This window comes from Lemur catta, chromosome 17 (assembly GCF_020740605.2).
Source record: "Lemur catta isolate mLemCat1 chromosome 17, mLemCat1.pri, whole genome shotgun sequence".
NCBI lineage: Eukaryota > Metazoa > Chordata > Mammalia > Primates > Lemuridae > Lemur > Lemur catta.
Genome location: NC_059144.1, coordinates 42,629,069 through 42,646,901, shown reverse-complemented (window position 1 = coordinate 42,646,901; position 17,833 = coordinate 42,629,069). Strand labels below are relative to the sequence as shown.

The 17,833-nt window shown below is 46.9% G+C and overlaps 1 protein-coding gene across 1 annotated transcript; it reads left to right on the top strand.

The window, feature by feature from the left end:
* The first annotated feature begins 2,473 nt into the window (after window positions 1-2,473).
* On the top strand, window positions 2,474-17,074 carry SALL4 (spalt like transcription factor 4). The gene is made up of 4 exons (XM_045528555.1): window positions 2,474-2,535; window positions 9,432-11,762; window positions 12,385-12,662; window positions 15,013-17,074. The coding sequence occupies exons 2-4, from the start codon at window positions 9,440-9,442 to the stop codon at window positions 15,430-15,432; spliced, it is 3,021 nt and encodes a 1,006-aa protein (XP_045384511.1). The 5' UTR covers window positions 2,474-2,535; window positions 9,432-9,439; the 3' UTR covers window positions 15,433-17,074.
* The last annotated feature ends 759 nt before the right edge of the window (window positions 17,075-17,833 follow it).

Here is a 17,833-nt window from a genome sequence, read left to right as displayed (position 1 = left end):
CCCCTCCCTGATCAATGAGGGCTTATTTAAATGATCTCTGAGGTCTTGGACCCAGGCCAATCAGCTGTCAGGGCTCATGATAAATCGCAATGCATTATTGATAATAATAATTACTGGGACATGCGCGTTCCGGCCGAAGGGGGGTAAATTTCCCAACTCCAGGAATTTGTGGCGGAGAGGGCAAATAACCGCGGCTGTCCCGGCGCCCCGATGCTCGCACCATGTCGAGGCGCAAGCAGGCGAAACCCCAGCACATCAACTCGGAGGAGGACCAGGGCGAGCCACAGCCGCTGCAGCCGACCCCGGAGTTCGCAGATGCGGCGCTGGCGGCGGGGCAGCCGGGTGAGCGGGGCCGGGGCGCCCGCCCGGGGAGGGAGCTTCCCGGACGTACGCGGGATCCTCGAGGGCGCGGGCTTCGGGGCGCGGGCGGCGTCGGGCGCACACTCTGCAGCGCAGATCGGGGGGTCCAGTTCCAGCAGCCTCATTCTCTGCGGACCCCCCTCCGCGCGCCCTTGTAAATTATACACTTTCTTCTCTTTTCCTCTCTTGTGTAAGTTGCACCCTGGCTCTCTCCCATCTTATTGTAACTCTCTCTCTCCTCTAACCCCCTCACTCCTGAAAGGTTTCCCTCTCCTTGTCCTCTGCCCCTCTCTTAATTGGTTCCACTCCCCTCACTAGTGCCCCCCCCCCTGTTGTGACTTAGGTTCCCCCTCCCTTGCGCCGCTTTTAAAAGAAAGAACCCCAGGGATCCCCACCGTCTGCACCACCCCCCGGGGGCTTTTCTAGGGGGCTGGAGGAGGGGCGCACCCCTGGAAGACCCCCCGGAGGAGGGCGATCTGTTGCTCGCGCCCCTCCCGGGCCAAGGGGGGAGGGGGCGCGACCTCTCCCCACCCTCGGGAGCTGGGGTGCGGGCCACCCGCGCTGCGGAGCTGCCTGGAAGGACCGGAGAGGTGGGGGAGGAGAGCACGATATTTTCCTTTTTAAAACATCTTTTTTTTTTTTCTGGTTTTCGCCTTTTCTCTCTGGGCTGCGCCGCCTGCCGATCTTCGCCCTAACCTTTCGGGGCCTGACCTCCAGCCATCTTTGATTTCCGACTTCCTAAAAATAACCGCGGCCGGCCCGAGGGGTGCGAGCCCGGGGGCCGGGGAGGCGGACGCGCGCGGCCCCTCTGGGGAGCCCCGGCCTCGCGTTCTGCGCGGCTTTCCTGGGGCGCTCGGATCGCCAAATTCGCGCCCCGGAGGTGAAAGGGGAGAGGTCGGGCCAGGGCTGGGCGGTCGCGGCTGACCCGGCCCACGCGCCCGCGGCGAGCGGCTCCCGGGTCGAGGGCAGTTCGGGACCCCGGCCGGTCCGGGAGTGGCGGGGCACGCTCCCCTCGTACTTAATCACTCAGCCGCCGGGGTTCTCGGGGCGAGTCGACTTCCCACTATCTCCTCTCCGGCCCGGCCCGCCAAATTGTCGCCTGATAAGTTTTTAGCATAGGCGTGGGGGGAGGGGGCATTTTTAACCCCCTCTCGGGTCTGGTTCGTGGCTTCCCTGGCCTCCCGCCTGCTTTCCAGTTGCCCCGCCGCAGAGGTGCGCGGCAACCCCGCGCATTCCGAGCCCGGCTCCGGCGCCCTAGTTTTCCTGAGAGGACCGTCGCTCCTTTTTGGCTACCGTTCCCTCCTCTTTTTGTCGAGGAGAGAATGTAATACATTGCCCAATTTTATAATAGTTCAATGGAATCCCCCATTTCCCCTAAATAACATTTTTTCCGGGGCAAATTAGAAGGATCTGCTTGACCGAGGGGGCGGCGGTGCGTTTTCGGGGCGCGCGGTGGTCGGGGCGGCGCACTCCCGGGGTCTCGGCAGCGGGACGGACGCTCTTTGTGCCGGGGTGGGGGGCGGGGGGCTGAGGGGAGCGTGGAGGCTCGGTCGCCGGGCCCACCTGGAACAAAAGGGTTAACCCGCGGCCCGCCTGCTTCCTCCGGAGAGGAGGGGCGAGCTCCTGGCTCTGACCCCTCCCCTGGTCCTGCTCTGACCTCCCCTTCCCCCTTCCTTTTGGGTGGGCGCACAGAAGTGGGGCTTTTGGTGATTTGGCACCTCGGTGGGTGACGAGGGTGTGCTTGTTACGCGAGGGCTTCTGAAATTAACGGCGGTTTGAGTTTGAGATCAGCGTGAACCTGAGCTGGGCCGGGATCTCGGGCCTGGCCGTGCGCTCCCACCGCGGTTTGGGAGGGGACTTCGCTATTGATCACCGGGGTCGTAGCGGACGGTCCGGCCGGGTTGCGCGCGGGCGCCCCCTGGAGGCCCGTCCCGAAGCCGAGCCCTGTGCCGGGAGGCGGGTCCCTTCGCAGGTAACTGGCTCACACCTGGTGGGTGGGACGGGTTCGGCGAATGGAGAGCCCCGGGCCGGGCCCGGCCAACGGTGGGCGCCCCTGGCCTGCGCGGTCGCGGTCTGTGCCCGGTCGTCTTTGCTAAGTCTTTGGAGTTCTTGGAAAGAGTTCCTCGATCCCAGGATGTGTTTGCAGAGCCTCCAGCTGCCGCCCTGGGACCGAAGGTTGTTTTCCCAAGCACTACGTTTTTAATGGCTGTATGTTAGCTGTGTGCGTTTGATCAGCTTGAATGTATATATAAGTATAATTCTGAAAATCAAGATTGGGCTCGTCTTATTTTGCAAAGCCATTATAGAATGCAGTTTTTTGAGGGAGGAAAATGACGTCTGGCGGTCAATTAGCAGATCAAAAAATCTGCAGGTGGTCGGGGAGGCTAACACTACATACAGGGAAATTAGCATTTTCTCAAAAGAGTGTCAAATGCCCATTGTGCTAAACGGGATTACAAACATCGACGATTAAGTTTCACAAATTTCAGATAACTTACTAGCTCCAGTCTCTCGACAAAAATGACTTGCACTGGTTGGAAGGATTTGAGCACTGGTTGGTTAACGTTTCAGGCCAACTTTCTGTGTTAGACTTCATCTGGGTTTCCCATAGGGAGAGGGGCTGCAATTTGCCCACAGCCCCTTTTGTTGATTAAAAATAAATTGCGTTGTAAAATGCATCCCGTCACCATAATAATGTAGAGCACACTCCAGTGCACAGGGAAATGGTACTTTGTCATTCTTGCGGCCTTCCTCATGGGTTGGGGGACCACCTTAACCTTAGGAGGCAGGGTATAAAATTAGTATTTTCTTTTAAAATGTGAAAAGCAGGGTTGGTGCCTGGGAAGTTGGGTTTTTTGGTAAGGTTTCAGAGTGAGAGCTGCATTCCAGTCTGGTTGTATGACTTTCAGCTGTGCGACCTTGAGGCCAGCTTGATTTTTGTGAGCCTTTGGGTTCTTCCTCTATACAGGGGTGATAAAACACACTATTTTAGATCATTTCAACTATAGAAGACTTACTGTGTGTTGGGATTGTATCGTTAACCCGTTTTAGAGTAAATTGCAACACCTGGTTGTGAAGTGGCTTTGCCTTGCTCTGAATCCAAGGAGTGTTTATAATCCAGTTTTCTTTGATGAGGGAGCTTAGTGTTTGGTGATCTCTCCTCCACTGTTTTTTTTAAATGTTGAGATGGGTCTTTGCAAGCTTTAGATTAAGTGGTCCCAGCGAAGCAAGTTGGAAATAAAATAATGTTGGCATTTGGTTGGTTTCTCTGGGCCTTACTTTCCTGAGAAAAAGATGAAAAGAGTTAAAGAAGTTCCCTTTCTTATCACCCTTAACCTATTGTATCTTTGATTATTTAAAAAAAAAAAACTAAAGATTTTTAAAGACCTCTAAATGTAGACCAGAACTGCGTTGCCAGTCACCACAATCCATTTTTTTCCCAACAAATTTTACGTCTGTGGCAGGCTTTGTTCAAGGGGGCTCTAGCAGAGAGGAAGGAGGGAACAAAAGCCCCTGCCCTCATGGAGTTTACAGACATGCTTGGGCTCCAGTTGAGGCAGAATGGGACACATCTCTATAACCTTGATAGCAGAGAGACTCAGCAGATATAAAGCCTTGCTTGAGCCTTTCACTCTGTTTTCCTTTTTAGCAGACTCCCAGAATTTTGACCCAAGGCTGTTTGAACTCCTCCCCACCCCCCATCTTAATTAAGTAGAAACTTAATTTCAGGTCTAATTTGCCATCTACGAATTAAGTTAAAGGCTTTCTACTGAAGTGTTAAAATTAAACTGATAGAAGGGTGCTTTCTTTCAATTGGTTGAATACTTCAGGACATAATTTCCTTTTGTTTTTTGGTAAGCAATTATCCTGGGGGTGGGGAGGGTGGAAGATATTGTGTGCTTCAGATAATCTGCTCCTTATAATTCTTTTAATGTAGGGATGAAAAAAAGATAAGCTTGAGTCATAATACTTTTATCAAGATATACAGGTTTTATTTTGAAGTGTTTTAGTGTCTCCACAATTTAATTGGACTCTAGTAGATGAATAATTTTCTTCCTATACAATAGTAAGAGTATTTTCTATCCATTTGGCAGTGATTGAATCTAAGACCCCTGCTGGGTTTACTGCATTCTTCCAACTTATTGGATAACTAGATGCTGAGAGATAACATTCCTAAAATTCGGGGTGGGGGTGGGGTAGAGGGATGGAAGAACTAGTTGCTGTGTAATGCATCTGAACTTTGCTTTTTTTCCTTTTGGGTTAACTTAAGCGCATACCCTGCAATTGTTCATAACAGAATCTTCTTACTCCTTGGCAAATACTGTTTGAGTATTTGCCAATGGTGGTCTGGATGTAGAAGTACTTTTTACTGCACAAGCAAACAGAGTTGCTGCTGTTTTAAGACTCAAGTGGGATGTTGCTGGTATTGGTTGGAGGCTACGGAAGAGGTGAGCTTGTGTATACAGCAAAGCAAGCTGGTATTCGGGCTGTAAATCACTCTTGGGAACTGTTGGCTCCTTCTAACGTAGGGGAGCTTAACCTTTTTTGTGCCGTAGATCCCTTCTCAACATGATGTGTCTAAATATATAAAATAAATTTCATTGAAATATAGATATCAAAAACAAAAACATTCATGATTTAGGAATATGTGCCTCTTTATTAATACAGTAAGTAACAAAATCTAACAGCCTGTCAGGTAACCACCAAAATTTCCAAGTCTTGTAACAAGCATGACAGCATGTAAAATATTCATGGTTTCCACTGATGACAAAAGTCACAGTTTCTGCTAATAGCACTGTGGTGTGCTCCTTATGTGCCTGATGGAAAGAAATGTTGAATTTTACTTCAGCTTAGTGAAGATATGTTTTTTTCTTATCTAATTTCATAGACCCAATTTAAAAATGGCTGCTTTAGAACATGCGGTTTCAATCAGGGGATATTGCCCCTAAGGGGATGAAAATAGTTTTGGGGGGAAGGGACAAAACATTTATTGATATTACAATGGCTTGTGGCCTTCCACAGGACATACATGTATATAATATGTTTGTGATATTAAAATTTCATGGGAGAGGCAATTAGGAAAAACACGAAAAGTGTCCATAGAGGGGTGAAATGAAAAAAAGATTTTTGGGAAAACTCTGCTGTAGAAGAAAGAATTGTGAATTGGGCCACTCATTGTAGTGCTCTTTTAAAATAGTATCGAAGAGTCCAGTACTTGCACTTCTGCATTCTAGCTGGCAGTATGTTGTCTTGAGCCATTTAATTATTTCTGAGCCTCAGTTTCCCACATCTGCAGAATGGGAACAAAGATACTTGTTTCATTACATGGCTAGGAAGATAAATGACTTAAGGTACAAGAGTAGAAGTGTAAGTTTTTGTCCCTTGTTTGGGGAGGGTGGTGGTAGTGGATAGCTTTGGCCCTTAAAATGTGGAGTGGAGTGGAGTGGTTAACATTTTTGCATGGGCTTTATTAAAGATTTCCATAAGTAGAGTAGCTGAGACAAAGGGCAAATTAAAGAGATCCTGCTTGACTAAGGAGATGGCTTTGCTTTCTGGGGGGCTTTTGATGCTAATTTAAAAGATGAAGCCCTGGTACAAAAGTGTATACAGTTTATAGAGTTTCTCTCTTCCAGTCTTCAGGCCTGCTCTCCTGGAGGTGGAGACCAGCAACAGTTTCTCTTTTATCATTTCAGATTTTCCGTGTACATATTTATATCTTTTCATGAAACACAAATAGCAGCACATTATGTATACATCCTGTTTTCTGCCCTTGTTTTCTCCTTTTGAAATATTAATAAAATCCTGGACAGTTGTCCTATAGACCCGCACATATCATGTAGGTCTGCTTTATTTTTGTAGGCTACAAAGTGTTCATCTTTTCTATACCCTAATTAATTTAACCAAAAACTTACTGAGGGACCAGGGTACATCTGGTTTTGTTGTTGCTGTTTGTTGATATAAGAAATGCTGCAATAAATATCCTTGTATGACAGAAAGAAAATTCCGAACACAGGAACTGCTGAGCCAAAAGGAAATTGCACTAAAATTAAGATGTTGCCAGATCGCTCCCTGAAAAAGCTGTATCCATTTATACATACCTACCAATAGTGTGTGTTTCCCCTGTAAGAGAAACTTTTTTAAAGGTTTCACTTTTTAAAGTTCTCAACACATAGTTGCCAAGATTGCCCTTCCAGAAAGATTGTGCAGGGTAACACTCTCGTAAGCACCGCATTTCAAGTCTTGGGAAATCAAACAGATATCATACTATTTATCTGGGAATTGGGGGTTCCCTGGTAAATGGTTCCCAGGGTTCTAGGAATTGACAAGTATTTTTAACTTTTGAAATAAGACTGAATCGGGGCAGCACTGAAGCCTTAAGAAAGGCCTATGACTGGAACTCTACCTGGAAGTTCTAGAAACAAGACAGTAATAAGTGTTCTACTCTCACCCCTTCCTAACCAACCCAACCTCCCTGGCTTTCCTGTCCAGCTTAGGGTTTCTGTGGGAGGAAAGATAGTTGCAATCTTAACAGAAGAAACATGATGGGCAGTGTACAAAGGAAGGGTTCAGATAGAAGGTCTGGGCACCGGGTGCCTGGGTTTTCGTGTTGGCTCTGCAGTTTGCCATGTGTGTTACCTTCGGGAAGGTACTATCCCCTGTGCCTCAGTTTCCTCCTCTGTCGAATAAGAAAATAGTCCCTGTCTCCTAGAGTTCTTAATAACATAAATTGTTTAGAATCTCACCTGGCACATAAATAGTAAGCGTTCCAAAGTTATCTGTAGGAAGGCAAAAAAAAAAAAAGAAAGTTATCTGTCACTAATTTCTAATTGTATTACCTTGGGCAGGTCACTTCTGAGAGCCTTGTTTTTCCACTCTTTAAATGGGGTTGCTATTTAATGGGATTGAATGATGATAGTTTGGGGCATTAGGGGGCACATAGTCCAAATTTAGGCTCATCTTTTCACATTGGGCCCCTGCTTGGCCCCTGCCTCGCACTCAGTAGGAGGTGAGCACTATTGTTGAATGAATTAGGCATTACATGACTGCAAGTCATTGTTCTCAGCAGTCCTGGTTAAATTGATAACTTTACTTAATCCAAGCATCTATTTTATGAGGTTGCCATCCGATTGTGTGTGATTATGCGTGTTTAGTAACAACAAACTTCATGTTATTACCCAGTCTGAAATTAGTAAAGATTAAGACAGTTTATTAAGGCCATGCTTTAAGATCAGTCCCTCCTCCAAACTGTTGGTGAATTGCTCAGTCCAAAAAAGCCTAGAGTTTTAAGAAGTATAATCACTCAAGAAGTTGAAAGATAAAATATGCTAGTTTGGTAACCTAAAAAGTAATAATTTTACAGTCGTGGGAACCCTTCCTGGTCTTTTCTCCATGCATTTGTACTTTTCAAGTGCAGGTTTTGTTTTAAACAAAATGGTCATGTTTTGTTTATATACTGTTCTGCAACCTATTTTTTTTCACTTAACTTCTATGGCATACAGAAATTCTGCATAATTTTTGTACTGTGGGTGGAACAAAACTTACTTCTTTGCTGCTATAAACATTTATTTCTGCCAAAAATACCCTTCTTCATACCTGGATTGCTGTATACTTGTGTGACTGACTGTGTGGTTTAGATTCCTAGGCTCTGAGATGCCCAGGTCTTTGTCCTGAAGCCCCAAGCTCCAGTGGGCTTCTTAGTGACGGGGTATACAAGGGCACAGCAGCAGGTGAGAACAATGAGGTGGCTTCCAGAAACTTCCCCAGGCCTCTTATGCAAAGGACCTCAAGCATCTGGCAAAAGCACAGGCCCAAGAAACAATGTATAGACTAGCACTAACCCTAATGTGAATAGACCCAGGTTATAAAAGAAATCCATGGATCAATCATTTTTAGGAACAGGGCTGTGTTTGGTTTTAATGTCCTAACTGTTAGGACTTTTCAGTGGGGTTTTTCGTAACTTGGAAGATAAATGAAGTCTTTCTATGATCATATCTTTCTTAAACGTTGCCATCTTCCCCCCGCCCCAATGTTTTCTCATCTGTGAATTTATTCCTAGGAATCTCTCTTGGCCTTCCTATCTGAATTCACACAGTGTGGTGTTCTCCACATTTCAAGTGAATTTAGTACTGCCATCATAACTGTTGGCGCCTTCAAACTTTTATGGTCCCTGGTAGGTAGGTGGTCATTACACTGGCTGAATGACTGATTTACTGCAATTTCTCTTTCAGTGGGCCCAGGGGGGAGACCAATGACCATTATTTGAGCAGGTTTCCAATGTCCTTTTTATTGACTGCGTGAAATCCATTTGTCTTTGCAAGCTAGCTCTGAGTGGGGTGCACAGGGTTTGGACAGGAATTATTTTAACAATTTATGTGTACTTTCTAGGCTACTATCACAAACTGCCACAAACTGGATGGCTTAAAACAATAGAAATGTATTCTCTCACTGTTCTGAAGACCAGGCATTTAAAATTTAGGTGTTAGCAGGGTTGATTCCTTCTAGAGCTACGGTCCCCAAGCCCCGGGCTGCAGAGCTCCACCGTGCCCTGCTGTCCGTGTAGAAATTGTCTTCCATGACATGAGTCCCTGGTGCCAGAAAGGTTGGGACCTGCTGCTCTAGAGGATCTAGGAGAGAATCTGATCTGTTACCCTCGGTTGGCTTCGAACCATCCCTGGCTTATAGCCACGTAACTCCATCTTCACATGGCCTGACCATCTCTGTCTCTGTCTCAAACCTCTGTTTCCTTTCTCTTAAAAGGATACCAGGCATTGAGTTTAGGGACCAACTTACATTTGCAAAGATTGTGTCCACATAAGGTCACATGCACAGGTCTGGGGTTGGGGTTAAGACTTGGCCATATCTTTTGGGGGGTGGCTGGGGGAGACACATCTAGTAACAGCATAAGTACTTAGTTCGTTCGTTTCAGGCTCCTTTGAATGACTTTATTTCCCTCACACTGTCTCCTGCCTGTTCCAACAGATAACAAAGACCTCTGTTAGATTGTGAGCTGGGATTCTTCCCCCAAACTCTTTTGAGGGGCACAGTTCTTAGCTTTTTCTCTCTTGTCACAGGTGCTCCAATGAGCCACCCAGGGAATGATGAAGAAGCGAGTGGGGAGGAATCGACGGCAAAGCGGCTTCGTCGGGAGGAGACTCACGTCTGTGAGAAATGCTGTGCGGAATTCTTTAGCATCTCTGAATTCTTGGAACATAAGAAAAATTGCACTAAAAGTCCACCTGTCCTCATCATGAATGACAGCGAGGGGCCAGTGCCTTCAGAAGACTTCTCCGGAGCTGTGCTGAGTCACCAGCCACCTAGTCCGAGCAGTAAGGACGGTCATAGGGAGCACAGTGGCAGCTCAGGGGACATGAAGGAGAAGCCAGGTGTGGAGTCAGTGGTGTACTTAAAGACAGAGACGGCTCTGCCACCCACACCCCAGGACATAAGCTATTTACCCAAAGGCAAAGTGGCCAACACTAATGTGACTCTGCAGGCACTCCGGGGCACCAAGGTGGCGGTGAATCAGCGGAGCGCAGATGCACTGCCAGCCTCTGTGCCCGGTGCCAACAGCATCCCATGGGTCCTTGAGCAAATCCTGTGTCTACAGCAGCAGCAGCTACAGCAGATCCAGCTCACTGAGCAGATCCGAGTTCAGGTGAACATGTGGGCCGCCCATGCCCTCCACTCAGGTGGGGCGGGAGCCGACACCCTGAAGACCTTGGGCAGCCACGTGTCCCAGCAGGTTTCTGCAGCTGTGGCTTTGCTCAGCCAGAAAGCTGGAAGCCAAGGTCTGTCTCTGGACGCCTTGAAACAACCCAAGCTACCTCATGCCAACATCCCTTCCACTGCCAGCTCTCTGTCCCCGGGGCTGACGCCCTTTGCACTGAAGCCAGATGGGACAAGGGTGCTCCCAAATGTCATGTCTCGCCTCCCGGGTGCTTTGCTGCCCCAGACCCCAGGCTCGGTGTTCTTCCAGAGTCCTTTCTCCACTGTGGCACTAGACCCATCCAAGAAAGGGAAAGGGAAGCCACCGAACATCTCTGCGGTGGATGTCAAACCCAAAGACGAGGCCATCCTCTACAAGCACAAGTGTAAGTACTGTAGCAAGGTTTTTGGGACTGATAGCTCCTTGCAGATCCACCTCCGCTCCCACACTGGAGAGAGACCCTTCGTGTGCTCTGTCTGTGGTCATCGCTTCACCACCAAGGGCAACCTCAAGGTGCACTTTCACCGACATCCCCAGGTGAAGGCAAACCCCCAGCTGTTTGCCGAGTTCCAGGACAAAATGGTGGCAGGAAATGGCGTCCCCTATGCACTCTCTGTACCTGTCCCTGTAGACGAGTCCAGTCTCTCTCTAGACAGCAAACCTGTTCTTGTAACCCCCTCTGTAGGGCTACCTCAAAATCTCTCTTCAGGGACTAACCCAAAGGACCTTGTGGGTGGCCCATTGCCCAGTGACCTGCAGCCCGGGCCTTCTCCAGAAAGTGAGGGTGGACCCACACTCCCTGGGGTGGGGCCAAACCATAATTCCCCAAGGGTTGGTGGCTTCCAAGGGAGTGGGACCCCCGAGCCAGGGTCAGAGACCCTGAAATTGCAGCAGCTGGTGGAGAACATCGACAAGGCCACCACTGACCCCAACGAATGTCTCATTTGCCACCGAGTCCTAAGCTGCCAAAGCTCCCTCAAGATGCATTACCGCACCCACACTGGGGAGAGACCATTCCAGTGTAAGATCTGTGGCCGAGCTTTTTCTACCAAAGGCAACTTGAAGACACACCTCGGGGTTCACCGAACCAACACGTCCATAAAGACGCAGCATTCCTGCCCCATCTGTCAGAAGAAGTTTACCAATGCCGTGATGTTGCAGCAGCATATTCGGATGCACATGGGCGGTCAGATTCCCAACACACCCCTGCCGGAGAATCCCTGTGACTTTACGGGTCCCGAACCGGTGATGGTCAGTGAGAACGGCAATGCGAGTGCCATCTGCCATGATGATGTCGTTGAAAGCATCGATGTAGATGAGGTCAGCTCTCAGGAGGGCCCCAGTAGCTCCGTGAAGGTCCCCGGGCCTCTCACCAGTATCCACTCTGCATCGCCCACTCTAGGGTTCGCTATGATGGCATCTTTAGATGCCCCAGGGAAAGTGGGTCCTGCCTCTTTTGGCCTGCAGCGGCAGAGCAGCCGAGAAAATGGTTCAGTGGAGAGCGACGGCTTGACCAACGACTCGTCCTCACTGATGGGAGACCAGGAGTATCAGAGCCGAAGTCCAGACATCATGGAAACCACGTCCTTCCAGGCACTGTCCCCAGCCAATAGCCAAGCAGAAAGCGTCAAGTCAAAATCTCCCGATGCTGGGGGCAGAGCCGAGAGCTCCGAGAACAGCCACACTGAGATGGAAGGTGATAGAGCTTTGGATTTAACTTATGTCCATTTTGGGCTCAAGGTCATCAAAAAAGGAGCCTGGGTTGAAATTTACAAATGGAGAGTATGATCTGACGCCGCCCTTTCTGTAGGGCAGTTAGCTTTTCTGTACCTCTGGGTAGAGGGAAGTAACAACTACCTCTATCCTAGTAATGAACGTGCTTGTATACATACTGTTGATGCAGTTGGGTGTGGACAGCATGCTTGTTTTGTTGGTTTTTATTTTCGTCTTTGAGCTCCATGGAGACATATGGGTAATCTTAAGTAAATTCCAATAGAAATATGTTCGGGGAAGTGGGCACTGCTCTTTGGCCACTGAAGTCAGCCATAGTTCCTTGATTCTGAGGTCTCACTCCCTAACATAATGTTCACAAATTAATCACTCTTGAGGGGAGGAAAGACTAGCTCATTTTAAATGCACATATCTATTAAGCGGTGCCTGTTGATGTCATTAATGATAAAATAGGGGAACACCTGCATCATAGAATCACAGAAAGATGGTGTCTAGGCACAGTTTAAAGGTGGCTTCTATTTTGAAGAATGAATGAGTGTTGGAAGATAAAGGTTTGGATTTTTTTTTTTTTCCCGTCCGCATACCAGGTCGAAGCAGTCTCCCTTCAACATTTATCCGAGCCCCACCAACCTATGTCAAAGTTGAAGTTCCTGGCACGTTTGTGGGACCCTCAATCTTGCCCCCAGGGATGACCCCTTTGTTAGGCCCGCCACGCCGACAGCCCAAGCAACACGGCTGCACGCGGTGCGGGAAGAACTTCTCCTCTGCCAGTGCGCTGCAGATCCATGAGCGCACCCACACTGGAGAGAAGCCTTTCGTATGCAACATGTGTGGGCGAGCTTTTACCACCAAGGGCAACCTGAAGGTGAGTTCCTCTAGGCTTCGGCAGGGGTGGGAGCTGGGTGTTGAGCGGCATCTCTTTGTTGGCATGATCTGTAATGGATGAGTCCTTTCATTAAGACCATGTGGGATATATAGTCAACATCTCATAGCTGGCTCTCGAAATATTTTAAAGAAATATATTTTCTCATGTTACAGCATTTCAGGTTGGACTGCTGCTCACAGTCAGTGGGATAAGGAAGCATTGTGACTGTAATGGGTAATGGCTTTTTCTCATCTTAGTGGCACATAAAATAATGGTGCATTTTACAAGTGATGCTATCTGGGAGCAGAATGAGGTTTACTTTATGGCCCTGTCTTTTAGTCCAACGTGGGAAGTTTTCTTTCCAGTGTTAGGATTCAGTTCCATGATTTCTTAGAAGAGTAGTTAAGTAGATGTATGACATAAAGTCTGGAGGCATAGATGGTGTATGTCATATGAGGTGATGTGGTATGTGATCATCTAGACTTGCTGACCACTCTCCATTGGTTTTTGTTTTCCTAATCTACTAAATTGAAATAAATACCATGAGTTAAATGTGTGTATGATACAGTACCACTGGAGTTTAAAAAATAGAGCCTCTAGGTTATCAGCCATTGCTTTTAAAAACTGAGCAGCTAGGTCCTTCCAGAAGGTGGTCTATATTATTGTTGTCATTATTGTTAGGATAAGTTGGTTTCACCTAAGCTTTCACCAGGGAGGAATTTCCCATGCAAGGATGGAAAGCATACTGGCATGGAACACAGGGTGGAAAGAGGGAACATGGGTTTTCTTTCTTTGTTTTTTGTTTTGTTTTGTTTTGTTTTGTTTTGTTGAGACAGAGTCTCACTCTGTTGCCTGGGCTAGAGTGCCTTGGTGCCAGCCTAGCTCATAGCAGCCTCAAACTCCTGGGCTCAAGCGATCCTGCCTCAGCCTCCTGCCTCAGCCTCCCGAGTAGCTGAGACTACGGACGTGCACCACAACACCCAGCTAATTTTTTTATTTTTAGTAGAGCAGGGGTATCTCTCTTGCTCAGGCTGGTCTTGAACTTCTGAGCTCAAGCAATCCTCCCGCCTCAGTGTCTCAGAGTGCTAGGATTACAGGCTTGAGCCACCGCTTCCAGCCTGGTGTAGCCTTTCTTTTGGCAATAACTGACAGCTTCTTCTAGAAATTAACAAGTCACTTTTCTTCAAGCCCAATGGAATAATAGCTGATAACTTCTTAGTAAAGTTGAAGTGAGAATGGCTGAGAAACCTGGTACCTAGGACAGAGTCTTTAAACTGTTAAAGAGGCCAGAAAGGACTTGAAAATTTGAAAGCCAGGCAGGGAGAAGAGTTGAGGAAAGCAGCCAGGTTGGAGAAGCGACAGGTAGCAATAGCGTCTCGGTTAGAGGAAGCCTTGCCTTGCCTACCACCCTGGATTAATACCCTCCAGTTCCCTCCATGGCCTCCTTCCTGTGTCTTTCCCAGGGAGGTTTATTTTTCTCTGTAGCAATGATTACAGTCGTTGATGTACTAAAGTGTGAACGTCATCCGGGCAGGAGCTGTTTTGTTTACAAATAGTTTAATTCAAATTTTTATTTAAACACTTGTAGAGTCACGGGTGATGAGAAATAATAACAGAGACATCCTTGTACACTTTGCCTGGGTTTCCCCATTGATAGCATTTTTGCGAAAGTATAGTATAGTGGCACCACCAGGATATTGACAACGTTACAATCTATTTATCTTACTCAGATTCTTTTATTCGAGTGTGTGTGTTGTGTTCTGTACAGTTTTATTACCTATGTGGGCTTCTGTATTCACAAATTTTAACCCTAGCATTTGGAATAATGCCCGGCACACAATAGGGGTTCACATTAAGTGCACATATGATTGGTGCCACAGAGACAGTTGGAGAATATAAGCTTCACTTGAGTTGCCCCAGCAGGATTGTTGGCCAGATGATACATGAGACCTAATTTCTAAACATGAAGTACAGATAGTCTTTGGGAGAACGGTCCACAATCTGTAGAAACCAGTCTTTGGATACCTGTACAACTATTGTGTTTTTCACTTTTGGTACAGGATTCAATAAATTACATGAGCTTTTCCATGCTTTATTATAAAGTAAGCTTGGTGTTAGATGACTTTGCCCACCTGAAAGTTAACATAAGGGTTCTGAGCATGTTTAAGGTAGGCTGGACAACTAACTTATGATGGGTTTGTTGGGTCAAAGTCCCATCATAAGTTTAGCAGCATCTGTATGTTCCAGTGCTCCTTAGGGAGAGCTAAACCCATATGCAGACTGATTTTGGCTTGTCAAAGAGCAATCAGATCTCTATTTTGATGAAAACCTTTCTGTCCTCCTTCCGTAGGTCCACTATATGACGCACGGGGCCAACAACAACTCAGTGCGCCGTGGGCGGAAGCTGCCCATGGAGAACGCCATGGCTGTGTTAGCTACGGAGGCAAAGAGAGTCTCAGAAATGTTTCCCAAGGACGTCCTGGCCCCTGCGGTGAACACGGAGCCTGTGGTGTGGAACCAGTACACCAGCATGGTCAACGGCGGTCTGGCCATGAAGACCAATGAGATCTCTGTGATCCAGAGCGGTGGGATCCCCACCCTCCCGGTTTCCCTGGGCGCCAGCTCCGTCGCGAATAGCGCCCCTGTCTCCAAGATGGATGGTTCCCAATCAGGTGTCGGTGCCGATGGGGAAAAACCAGGTGCAACTGACAGCGTTCCCAAACACCAGTTCCCTCACTTCCTGGAAGAAAACAAGATTGCGGTCAGCTAAGCTAAAGGAGAACTGGCACAGAAGGAAAAACACAGGCAGAGTGAAATCTTTCTAGAATCTGCTTTTTTTTTTTTTTTTTTTTTCATTTTCTTACAGAACCCATCTCTTCCTGTTTTCTTTTTCTTAAACACGATATGCAAATGATGTTTACTAAGGTTGCGACCACAACCTCGGGCAGTCTTACAATCACGATTGTTGCTATGCTGCTTTGCAAAAAATGAAAAAATCAAAAAAGAAATTCATACCAAAACAAATAACAGACTGGAATTTTTTTTTTTTTTTTTAATTTTGGAAAGAAGCGGGTCTTGCAAAGTAGCTTTGTTACTTATGATAAACTGTATACATAGAACCTTTGTACAACCTAGAGTGACTTTTTCCAAAGACTGTTAACCTATTTCAAGGTAGAACAGTTGGAATTTACTGAACCACAGTGGAAAAGACAACTACTTAGCCTAATTTGGGGGGAGGGGTCCTGTATACTTCCATGGTAACTGCGGGTAAATGGACAAGGTCTATCATCTATTTAGGGACCTGTTTTATATGCCCCCAACCCTGTCCCCATCTTTTTTCTTTTCTTTTTTTTCTTTGAATGTACTTAAAAAACAACAACAAAAAAACCCCCTAAGGTTGTAGAATTATAAAATTCCTTCAACCTTAGAACCTTAAGTAGGATGCCCTCAAATGGACTTATTTTAGTCCTTAGGGAGTCAACGTGTGTGTTGCTGCTTATTTAAATACAGTTCATTTGGAACCCCAAGAGTGCCAATACTCCCCACACTTCCTGGATGCCTTCGTCTTCCTGAACACCAGAAGAGGTGGGCACCTGAGCGGGGAATCTCAGGTGACTTAATGTAGTTCGCCAGTGCCTACTCTGTTCAAGAACTTGGGTTTTCATTCTTGAGAAGAAGCTCGTGGAAGGGTGTGTTTCCTGTCACAGGCTCACATGCTGATTGTGTTGTTTAATCTCCTTGGTGTGATTTATGCCAAGTAATTATGAAGATTTTTTTTTCCCTCGCTGAGTATTTCATGAAGGCTACGAAGTTGGAACAGGCAAGTCCTGGGTGTGAAAGCTTTAATTTATCTACCTCATTTAATTTTTTTGTTTGTAGCCATAGTCTCTATTTTCCTATTTTATGACCGCTGAAGTATTCCCAGACCCCGTCTTAAACCTAAGAGTCGACATATTGATGGGAACAGCTAGATCTTTGAGATGTTTTTTGTGATTCCTGTTTTTGTAATCTCCTTTTGTACATGTAATAATATTGAACAAATGATGAAACAGTTGCTCTAACGGTTTAACAAGGGAGGAGAGAGAAAGACCTTAACTTTTGGGTGGAGAAGGATAGAGAAGTCTTTCCCCTCTCTGTGGAAGGCCCTTACTAAGAAGTGGATCGAGACTGTTACCAAAAGTTTTGTTTGTTAGTTATTGCACCTGACTTTAGGATTCCCCTCCCCCCCCTTTTTTGCCAAGTTGTGCCTTTCCTTCTGGAATTGTAAGTGAACACAATAATAGTAACTGTTTACACTGTGAATTGGATATTGTTACATAGAACACACCAGTGGCTTTCTCACTGTTGAGCTAATGCCTTGTGAATGTATGATCTACGGAGAAACCCCTGTAGCTGTACCTGCTGATGCTGACTGTTGGAAAATAAATCTTGAATGTTTTATTTCTCACCAGGTGTGTATGTAAGTTTTTGTGGTACTTTCTCCTCTAAACCTGAGAATCTTTACTTGACAGTCACTTCCAGCCGCTTCCAGGCCCTGTAGTTCCTAGAGTCAAAGATCCACATCTGGTTACAGCCATACCTGCTCCATTCTGAAGCGCTCACAAATAACTCCACCTGTGGGCTGGCACCTTCTTTCCTTTTTAAGACATAAAACTTTTGTTAGAGGCTTGCTTGTGACCACGGAAGGCTCACCATGCCTTGGATTGCCCTGCATCACAACACATTCTAACCTGGTACAAGTCACTTGGCAAAGACTATTTATTGTCCATCATCTCAGACTGCTTAGAAGGGAGAGGGCTGAGCAAGTAGGGAGAAATGGAGAGTCACAGGTGAATAAGCTCTGGGGGCCTGCATAACATTTGTACCTACAGTCAACAATAACATACACACCTAAAAATTGTAAGAGGGTAGGCCAGGCACGGTGGCTCATGCCTATAATCCTGGCACTCTGGGAGGCTGAGGCGGGTGGATTGTTTGAGCTCAGGAGTTCGAAACCAGCCTGAGCAAGAGTGAGACCCCGTCTCTATTAAAAAATAAAAAAGGAATTAGCTGGACAACTAAAAATATATAGAAAAAATTAGCCGGGCATGGTGGCGCATGCCTGTAGTCCCAGCTACCTGGGAGGCTGAGGCAGGAGGATTGCTTGAGCCCAGGAGTTTGAGGTTGCTGTG